Source organism: Salvelinus sp. IW2-2015, linkage group LG1 (assembly GCF_002910315.2).
Source record: "Salvelinus sp. IW2-2015 linkage group LG1, ASM291031v2, whole genome shotgun sequence".
In the NCBI taxonomy this organism is placed as follows: Eukaryota; Metazoa; Chordata; class Actinopteri; order Salmoniformes; family Salmonidae; genus Salvelinus; species Salvelinus sp. IW2-2015.
In genome coordinates, this window is record NC_036838.1 from 54,315,402 (window position 1) to 54,326,474 (window position 11,073).

The 11,073-nt window shown below is 43.9% G+C and overlaps 1 protein-coding gene across 2 annotated transcripts in view; it reads right to left on the minus strand.

Annotated features, from left to right (window-relative positions):
* LOC111970219 (semaphorin-3F-like) overlaps window positions 1–9,613 on the minus strand; it is a 118,587-nt gene extending 108,974 nt beyond the window's left edge. For both annotated transcript variants that reach the window (XM_023996861.2, XM_023996845.2), the window contains exons 1-2: window positions 9,281–9,613; window positions 7,214–7,371 (exon numbers count right to left, since the gene is read on the minus strand). In XM_023996861.2, the coding sequence (XP_023852629.1) occupies window positions 7,214–7,328 (115 nt within the window). In that variant the 5' untranslated portion in view covers window positions 7,329–7,371; window positions 9,281–9,613. The remainder of the gene's footprint in view (window positions 1–7,213; window positions 7,372–9,280) is intronic.
* Between the last annotated feature and the right edge of the window lie 1,460 nt (window positions 9,614–11,073).

An 11,073-nucleotide genomic window follows, 5' to 3' on the forward strand; every position in this document is an offset into this window, starting at 1 on the left:
ACATGGTCGCAATGATCAGTTGGATGGTCAGGATCATTCAGAGTCGGTGTCGATGACAGCCTGGATGTTCAGGCAAGCAGGTCAGCATGGTCAGTGATTGCAGCGATGATCGATGGTTCCAGTGAATGAATCATGATGGTCAGTGTATGTAGTGATGGTCAGTGATGGTTTGATGGCGTATTGGTCCGATCATGGTCAAAGCATGTCAGGAATGGTCAGCTTGGTCAGCGATGTCCACGCATGGTCAGCTAGGTCAAGCAGGGGTCAGCATGGTCGAGCTTGGTTCAGTGATTCCAGCGATGGTCAGCGATGGTCAACATAGTCAAATGGTCAGAATTTGGTCAGCTTTAGGTCAGCGGGACATGGTCAGGCCATGGTTCAACATGGTCAAGCACATGGGTCAGCATGGTCAACATGGTCCGGCGGGGACTGGTCACAGATGGTCTATACTGGTCGCCTTGGTCAGGCGAGTGGGCAGCATGAGGTCAACAAGTGCGTCAACATGGTCAGCGATGGTCAACATGGTCAACATGGTCAGAATGGTCAGCTTGGTCAGCGATGGTCAGCATGGTCAGCATGGTCAGCATGGTCAGCATGGTCAGCTTGGTCAGTGATGGTCAGCGATGGTCAGCGATGGTCAACATAGTCAACATGGTCAGAATGGTCAGCTTGGTCAGCGATGGTCAGCATGGTCAACATGGTCAACATGGTCAGCATGGTCAACATGGTCCGCGANCAGCTTGGTCAGCGATGGTCAGCATGGTCAACATGGTCAACATGGTCAGCATGGTCAACATGGTCCGCGATGGTCAACATGGTCAACATGGTCAGCTTGGTCAGCGATGGTCAGCATGGTCAACATGGTCAACATGGTCAACATGGTCATCATGGTCAACATGGCCAGCTTGGTCAGCGATGGTCAGCATGGTCAACATGGTCATCTTGGTCAACATGGTCAACATGGTCAACATGGTCAGAATGGTCAGCGATGGTCAGCATGGTCAACATGGTCACTATGGTCAGAATGGTCACCATGGTCAACATGGTCAGCATGGTCAACATGGTCACTATGGTCAGAATGGTCTTCATGGTCAACATGGTCACCATGGTCACCATGGTCAGCATGGTCAACATGGTCACCATGGTCAGAATGGTCTTCATGGTCAACATGGTCAACATGGTCAACATGGACTGCAGACTAGTAGCTCCCCTTCACGCTATGACTGCCTTTATATCTCCGGTCTCTGAAAAATGTTCAGCAGAAAAAAGCCAACCTAAAGAACTCCATTCACCACCCCAAACATATAGATCAGCGGACAAGCACAGACTCACTTACATGCTGTCGTTGAACTAAAATGTCAGAGCACCCGTCATGACCCACGTGACACAGGGACTGACCGCACTCACTGCACTTGACTTGGCTTGTCTGAGCTCATTCCGAAAACATGCTGCTTATATGTATTAAACATCTGCTATCCTGGACATCTATTATAAACGCTGTATACATGCACAGCTGGCAGAGCGGAGCGAGCGATAGGGAGGGAGGGAGGTGGGATGCAGATTAGAGATGACATGGCATATATCTGTGCAGAGTAAGGGGACGGAATAGCACAGTTTGAGCAGGGAGAGGAGAGGACGGCAGGCAGGGGCCTGTCACACTGATGTACTAGCTACAGTGCGTCCACTGCCTCTTACTTACATAGTGTGTCTGACATAGCACTCTCTATCCTTACCTAACAGCAGTGGCTCTCTGTGTCAGATGGGTTAGGTGAATATGTCTTCTGGAGGTGGGAGTGTTCCCATTAATATGTAATTATGCAAATCATCAGGATATAAAAAGACTGCAAATGTGTTCTGTTTTCATTCTGTCACATCTTGCCTGTCCCTGTTCGTATGGTTTAATGTCATGGAATCAGAATGAACTTTAAGACCAAATGAGCACTTAGACAAATAGCAGCCGCCTCTACCTGCTCTGAAAATGAACTGTGAGTAATCCCAAGTAGCAGACATAACTAGAGACCCAGACACGGTCTCCCCAGTGAGTATTATACCTTGACAAAGCTTCTTGTCATCTTCAGTGAACCATTGTTTTAAAACAACAACAACAGTTGAACCAGCCAGTGGATACAATATATCCTAACTGATTGGCGAGCAAGAACCCTTGTACCTTACATGTTTTGGTTCTGGTCTCATTGGGAGTGTTACACTCTGAAACCATGTTTCTGTCTCTGTCTGTCTGTCTGTCTGTCTGTCTGTCTGTCTGTCTGTCTGTCTGTCTGTCTGCCTGCCCAGGGAAGGTTTAGGGATGGCATGGGCCTCTGTTCTGGTAAGGCTGGGGCACTTAGCTCTGGCTCTAGTGTCACAATGGACCCAACTAAATAGGAACCTAGGAGCCTGGAAGAGAGATGGATGGAGATCTACTCTGCCAGTCTGGACATGGGCATCTAACTGTCTCTGTTTCACTCTCACACTCACAGACACCCATCCACACAAACACCACACACACACACATTCCCACCTCGTGTCCATTACATGGAGTCCGGACTGTGGCCTTTTCCCCTGTCACTCTTGCCTTTCTTTCTTGGCTGGCCATCTCTCTCTCTTAGGCCCTGACAGGGGTGGAAGGCTCAGTTCAAGGCTGGCTCTCAGACAGACTGCGCACAAATAGACTGCCATAATGCTCTCCCTTTCAGTAGACATGTCAGCAAGGGTTTCAGACAACCCATACAGTATAGTAACTAACCACAGGCAGGCGGAAAGCTGAGAGAGCACCTCCAGCAAGGCATTTAACCATGAATAGGCTTTCCTCTCTTACCAGCCACAGTAGGCATGTCTGCATGTCCGCCCACATTTCTTTCTCTAATCTAAGAAACCTGGGCTATTGTAATCGTAGAGCCGTAGAGAGACACTGAGTGAAGTCTAAGTGAAGTTCACTGTGAGTAGTAGCATAATTCACATAATAGGGAAGCAGAAATATAGCCAGAGCCGATCTGTGTGTTAATATATTCCACCCTGAGAGCACAGACAGGAGAGGTGAGCTAACACTGAGCTCTTTGTGCTACTGTGATAATCACTTAACCATTACGTTACATGATAGAGAAAGAGAGAAGCTAGGGGAAGTTGAAATAACCTTGAGATTCTGTTTGAGAAATAGTCCAATTATATGACTGTCTGGCTGTGCATTTTCTCCCCCGTTTAGAGTGTTCTATTTCCCTCCCTCACTCACTCACCACCAACTCTGTTTCCAGGTGTTTCACCCTGGACCAAAGGCAAAAAGAAAACAACGTTAAACACTTTCGAATGTGACTGAAGATTAGCGTAACGAGCTATTACTAGCTAATATGCTCCCATTCTCCCAAAGTGTGTGTGTGTGTGTGTGTGTGGGGGGGGGGGTGCAGTTAGTGTGACTGGCTCCTGTTTTGGGGTTCATGACCCCTGAGGAGCCCCACACCTTGAAATAGCACAAGATTATAGAGCTTGTTGGAGGATAAATATAAGAGTTCTTCTCTCAGAGGCTGAAACCAGTCAGTCCTATTAGCTCTTTACAAATAAGATGGCAATGGGTACCCTTCATAAGGAACACAACAGTGGTGCTTTGTTTGTGTTTGTAACATTGTATTACAACGTCCACCATCCACTTTGCAATTTCCACTGACCCCAAAAGAAAAACACCCAACCAAAAACCGGAGAAAGTGTGGCAATGTCTATATGTCTAATAAAAAGCATGAGCTGCAGCTCCCCCAGAGAACATGATGTAGTGTCGAGGTGCTGACTAACGGAGAACAAACTGGAAGCTAGAACAACAAAGAAAGTCGCACACTCCATTAGTATAACCTCCCAGTAATTTATTGGATAAAAAAACACCAACGTTTCGGCATAACTGTGTCTTCTTCAGGGTGTCTATATGTCTACCATAGGTCTCAACGATGTCTGTAAACACACTGTCTGTTCTTTGAAAACCTAAGCGCCCACTTTATCTTCATAACCTTAACATGTGTTTGCTAACCAGCCTGCGATAAGCATTTAGAAAAGGCGTTTAACGTGTATGGGAGCATGTAATTATGTTTTTGCGTGTGTGACTAACTGCGAGCATTGTGTTCAACAGTGCTTTAGTGTATTCAATAGGTGTAAATGGTGTGTATGTCTGTTTTCTTCACCATTCATCTCATACTACTAAAGCAGTGTGGGAGATGATCGATGCTTACGAGTCCTGAGTGGACATTCCTTTACTCTCAGTTGCTGTTTATTCTTCCCTTATCACGAGTGATAACTCACAGCCCTGCACCGACTCTGACCCCCTCACTGGCTGCTTTTATAGACCTCACTATATACTACAGACAACTGATATAAACTTACATAGAGAGCTCAGTGCTGATAGGGACTTAATCTCTTTCAATTCAAGTATTAGATGATAAGATAGGCAGACTGATGTTATGGACAACATTCAACAGAAACTATAGACAGATCTGGGACCTTTACTCAACAACAAAAAAATCTGAATCAAGTAAAACTGAAAATGTACTCAATACTTGGGAGGAAAATGTCAGTTGAAGAAATAAATATGATATAACAATTTATAGCTCAGAATGATAGAAAACTACATTTTAAACAACATGAGCAACAATTCCAGAGAGAGCATTTTGCTTTGTGTCTTTTCTTAACCATTGTGCTGGGAAATAATCATAGGGAATGTGCTGTCATGTCACAATGAAGTTATGTGATGGCTAGGTAGCATGTGACGTGTCTCTCCCCTCTCCCCCCCGGGCCACCCTTTAGCATGTAAATCCTTAACGCTTTCACTCATGTAGCAGAAAGATTTTCTCTCTCCGCTTAGGAAAAAAACGACAGAAGATAAGAGATTTAAAACATTTCTATGAAAATAGAACCTGGATTTTGAGCTGTGAAAAGGAGACAGTAAATGGCAATGTGAACTAATATGACTTGAATATGGATTCAACCAGTGTAGTAGCATTAACTGAAAACGGCCTCCTACACATATTAGATGAATCAGTCTGGCAGACCAAGGTCTCTGTGAGATGGTCTGTAGCGCAAGTTCCCTGAGTGAGTTGACTGATGGACACATCCATCTTTCCTCTCCATGTAGCAGGAGCCTACATGAACTCAAGTCCTCATCCAAAGGAAATACATTCTCTCTAATGGCCCCTGCCCTTCACTCCATGTGTTGATGTTTTAGGTGCATGCCATGTCTGTGCTTTTATGTTTATACACACAGTTAATGCACATCTGTGTGTGTCTGTGTTGCAAGGCACCCACATGCAGCTTCAAAGCAATCAATAATGCCAGACATACTAAACAAACTCCTGAACTAGCTTTAGTTAAGTCTGAGTCCTCAGCAGAAAGGACTGGCCCAGGTCTAACCACACTGATGACCAGCAGGTGGTCGACAGCAACTACAACTCATCCAAGATTATGACATATAATAACACAAAACATGACACGAAAAAAAATGATTTAGAACAAACTGTCTACAAGTCTGACATTGAAACTGGAGGGTAAGGTTTTAACCTCCGTGTTTGACAATAGACCAACCAGATTAGAGAATACCTTTGGACCACCAGACCACACTGGCGGTATTAGCCAGAAGTCACACTGATGCCACAGGTTAGGATTCACATTTAGGCAACACAGTCCACAATGTACTGTACCACAACTGCTCCAATAGACAGAGATTGCCATCATGAAATAGTAGGTGCAAGAGGTTGTGTAAAGCTTGGAGTGTCGAAATCAAAAAGCTTGTTTAAAAACAGTTGGATGGCTAGAAAGAGATTAGTTGCATTTTTAAGAGGTTAGATATACACTTGTTAAAATTCAGCTAAGCACCCTTGGCAAGCTCCAAGGAATCTTGACCCCATGGATATGCTTTTTAAAATGTGTAGCAAAACAATTGGCTCACCAAGGTCCATAAAGGAATCAATATGGGCACATTTAAAAGCAATTCCCCTCAGCATGAGCCAAAATGACACAATTAGAAAATGTGCAGCTCATGTTCAATTCTAGTCACCAACAAAGTAAAGATGCTCTGTCAGGCATATAGGTCTCTCAAAAACCAATTTAAAAAAAGGGAACTAATTGAAAGGAAATTGGAAAGAAATTACCAATTTGGAGCAGTGTGATTGTGAAAACAAACTTGATTAGAGAGTGAAAACAGACAGGTAAGAGAGAGCGAGAGAGAGAGAGAGAGAGAGAGGTTGCCCAATTCTACATACTTGCAGACAAAAATAAAAAGTGCAGAATCTCCTCTCAGTCCCCAGATGAGGTGATGAGGATTTAAAGTCATCTGGAGGCTTTGCGAGTCCTCCGCTCCTTTGAGCTCCATCCCAGGGTTCACCTCACGATTAGCCTACAGATGTAGGATATTAGTTTGAGGCCATTTGCTACAGCAGGAAAATAATCCTGCAGCCACAGGAAATGTGAACATGTGGATTATAATTAATACATTTTTGTAAGGGTTGATACATTTTTCACAAGGGAACATTTTCCAAGTGGGAATTAAAAACTTCAGAAGCCTTTTTATACCTCAAATACACTACAAGTTTTACATTCCCTGCATTGCAGGAAAGTTCTACTGCAACAGGGTGATCAAAGTAAGCCCCTACACCTGTAAATATACACAGCAATTAGGTCTACAAGACATTAGAGATGATGTCCATAAAGAACCATTTTGAAGGTACAGTTCAAAACACAGACAGGGCCTCATGTGACATTGAAAGGCATTCATAATACGCTGGGCCCTCTAAAGGTGTACACGGCCAAGTGTTAAATCCAACTTGATTTCAGAGGGGAGCTGAGGGCAGGCAAAGCCCTGTTGGAGGACTGTGGTAGTCAGTCAGTCAGTCTGTTTAATGAAGATGTGCTCTCTGGCCGTGAGCAGTAGGAACAAACAGCACCTCTCCTCATCTCTCTCATCGCCCCCTCTCTCAGCAGATAATCAGGTTTCAGCCAGAGAGAGAGAGGGATGGGCTCTGACTGACACCGTGGTGTGCCAAAATAAGCGCATAGCTGGCTATAACGGCAGTCTAGTCCCCCTAAACCCTACATTTCACCAAGAGCAGACAAAGCTAGGAGGAACCGTGAAAATAAAAACCTAGAAGCAACCACAAGAGCTCACATACAAGGACATTCTATCCACCTATTTTCAGTCACAGAGAACCACACAAACTATTTGAGATATCTGAAAGTGTGAATGGCTTACCTTTGAAGGAGAGGAAAACCCGAGGGGCAGAGAGGGGCTCAATGGGCAGTGTGGGCAATGCTTCGGCCGACAGGGCCAGCAAGGTGGACAGCCACCATAGTTTGTCCCACAGCATGGTCCCTCCGCTTCCAGAAACAGAGGAGAAACAGTCCAGGAAGCTGGAGAGAGAGAGAGAGAGAGAGAGAGAGAGAGAGAGAGAGAGAGAGAGAGAGAGAGAGCGGGAGAGAGGGAGAGAGAATGATCAGCTCTGTACCACACCCCATACTCACACCTGCAACATACTGGACCTACCAACTCCTTCTGGGTTAGGGTTCTGTGCCATTTTTCAAGAAAAAAAAGTGTTGCATGTTGTATCAATCAACACTAAGTGAATGTTTATGCATCCATTTTGAGGATATTTATCATACAAATTCCAACTTTCACTGTCACTCCTCTTATAAAAAGGGAAGTGTTGTTGAGGGGGGATACATCACAGATGAGACCTGCAGTCTCTTGTTCTCCCAGGTAAGTCGGTACAGGTACAGACTACTACAAAGCAACAGAGCACGTCAATGTAGGGATGGAATTGTTGGGGCGCGGCCCGAGCTCGGCGTTCGTTCACATTGAATTACAGTTTCCCCCTTAACTATTCTGCATCTTCATTAATCTAATTTTACTCCCGAGACCCCCGCAACATCCCCATCGCTGTCCCATTCTATAACGCACCACTCCACAGTTCCCTCCTCCCCAGCGTCTCCGGAGACCCCAGAGAGCAAAGAGCACCAGAGGTGTTACCACATCCCTAAATAACGTAGGTCTGGCGGGTCTGCCACACACCCGCTAACCGCTGCCCTGTCACGCAAACAAAAAAACAAAAAAAACATACACGCATATAGGTTTACTTTTATGCCCAGTGAACGAGTCTGTTGTCAAATATGTTATCTGGAGATATTTTACGCAGACGTAGCACAGAACACTGGCATCTCCAAAAATGGACAGTAATCTCAATAATAAAACGTGCGACGTTTAAGGTGACATGATAAAAGCCTATGAATAACCTAATGTGGTAATTTAACAAAACACCACGTAAGTAGAGATAATGTTAATATTAAGACTGATTTATGAGGTTTGGAGCTCATAAAGGCTACTTAAAGACATGTTTTGCCATCAAATCCCTCCTGCATGGCACTGTTCTGCTCGTAACGCGGGTCAACAGGGTATGAGGTCAAGCTGCCACGAAGGGATTTAGGATCAAGTTCCCAATGAGAGCCTCAACCCTCCAGGTTAGGACAGACCTCCAAGCGTAAAATTCAAAATTATAGCTTGCCATTTTGCCCAAATAAAGCGTGACTGGGTTTAAAATGATACGACATTGTTATTGCTAAACATTAATTATTCCGTTGAGAAGTCTGTGCAATATCAGTTAAATTAGGCAACTCTTAACATTTTAGACTAGCTTTAACTGGGGAAATGCTTGTGTTATAACAGAATAACAACAGTCTATTGACTGTTTTAAACCACCCACTAATAGCAGCACAGATTTCTACAGCCTGTTGGATAAAGAAACTCGAGCGCTATAAAATGCTCGCTTCTTGCGACGCTCGTGAGAAGTACAGTAGCTAAAAAGACCATGCAAGAGCTCCCACAGCAGTTTGAAATGCAGAGGAATCTGCAAGAAATCCAAAACGGGTTTATTATGGTTAATATCATGCGATAGTCTACTACAGGGACTGAAAGCTTAGACAATATTGTTCCTCATGCCGGCACAATGCAACAAAATAATAGATGATTATAATATTAACAATAAAAAGAAACCAATAAAACTGGATTTGATTACACAAAGAATTAGCTTCTTATTTGGCTACACTTAAATCAGTAGACTTAAAAGAGTATAGACTAGTATAGACAATAGGCCTAATTCACAATTATTGTTCGACTCAATTACTGGAGCCATTGTGTTTTGATTGTAATCTCTTAGGATAATAAATAATTCAACATGGACATATGAGTCATGATTTGACTGAAAAAGCTTAGGCCCTATGCATCAAAACATTAGAGCTAAATAAAGTAGCCTACAGTTGTGCCTACCTGGTTATTATTGCCCGGTGTAAAATATGTTGAATCCAGTTATACAAGTCATTGAGAAGGTAGTAAACAAAATCCTATTCAATTATTCTTCTCAGTGTAGCCTACGAATGAAGCAGCGGAGATCCTGCACGATTCCCTGGTAACAAATATATAGGTTCCAAATTAACTTGTTAATCACCTCAGCTTGCAATATTTGTGTCCTCTATGCTCTTTTCTCAGTCTATTGTGTACAATCCCACTTTGTTGTTCTCATAATGAGCGTTATTCCTTGAAATGGAGTAGTTGCTAAAGTTGAAACGCGGCGCATGCAACACAGCTCTCTCTGTAGGCTACTGAAGGGGAAACGCATTGGCAGGTGGATACAGCGCGCTCGCCGGTATCCTGCATAGACACACCCATGGGGCGGTAACTTACCTTAGCGGCGACGCCTCTGTACGTCCCTCTTGAAAATCAACTGTCTGGAACACAACCGCAAGATTTCACGTCTACAATATCCAGGGTCCACAGGTATAGTAATTTAAAAACTTGACGTTTCTGAATATATACTGAACAAAAATATAAACGCAACATGTAACAATTGAATCTAATCTGTGGATTTCACATGACTGGGAACACAGATATGCATCTGTTCATCACAGATACCTTAAAAAAAGGTAGGGAGGTGGATGGAAAACCAGTCAGTATCTTGTGTCCACAATTTATCTAATGCAGCATGACACATCTCCTTTGCATAGATCAGGCTGTTGATTGTGGCCTGTGGAATGTTGCCCCGCTCCTCTTCAATGGCTGTGCAAAGTTCCTGGATATTGGCAAGAATTGGAACACTCTGTTGTACACTTCAATCCAGAGAATTCCAAACATGCTCAATAGGTTACATGTCTGGTGGGTATGCAGGCCATGGACGAACTGGGACATTTTCAGCTTCAAGGAATTGTGTACAGATCCTTGCGACATGGGGGCCGTGCATTATCATGCTGAAACATGAGGTGATGGCGGTGGATGAATGGCACGACAATGGGCTTCAGGATCTCGTCACAGTATCTTTGTGCACTCAAATTGTCATCAATAAAATGCAATTGTGTTCTTTGTCCGTAGCTTATGTCTGCCCATACCATAACCCCACCGCCACCATGGGGCACTCTGTTCACAACATTGACCAGCAAACCGCTCATCCACATGACACCATACACGTGGTCTGCAGTCGTGAGGCTGGTTGGACGTACTGACAAATTCTATAAAATGACACTGGAGATGGCTTATGGTAGAGAACTGAACATTCAATTATTTGGCAACAGCTCTGGTGGATATTCCTGAGGTCAGCATGCCAATTTCATGCTCCCTCGAAACTTGAGACATCTGTGGCATTGTGTTGTGTATCTGTACATTTTAGAGTAGCCTTTTATTGCCCCCAGTACAAGGTGCACCTGTGTAATGATCATGCCGTTTAATCAGCTTCTTTATATGCCACACCTGTCAGGTGGATGGATTATCTTGGCAAAGGATAAATGCAATAAGGCCCGAGGAGGTGTGGTATATTGGCCATATATCACAAATAACAGCCCTTAGCTGTGGTATATTGGCCATATACCAAACTCATGAGATGCCTTACTGTTATTATAAACTGGTTACCAACATAATTAGAACAGTAAAACGTCTTTGTCATTCCCATGGTACATCATGGCTTTCAACCAATCAGTATTCAGAGTTCAAACCACCCAGTTTATAATTGTAAATAAAATCCCTTTTGCGCATGTACACAACTATAGATAAATCCGACGGGAGAGTTTGAGTGA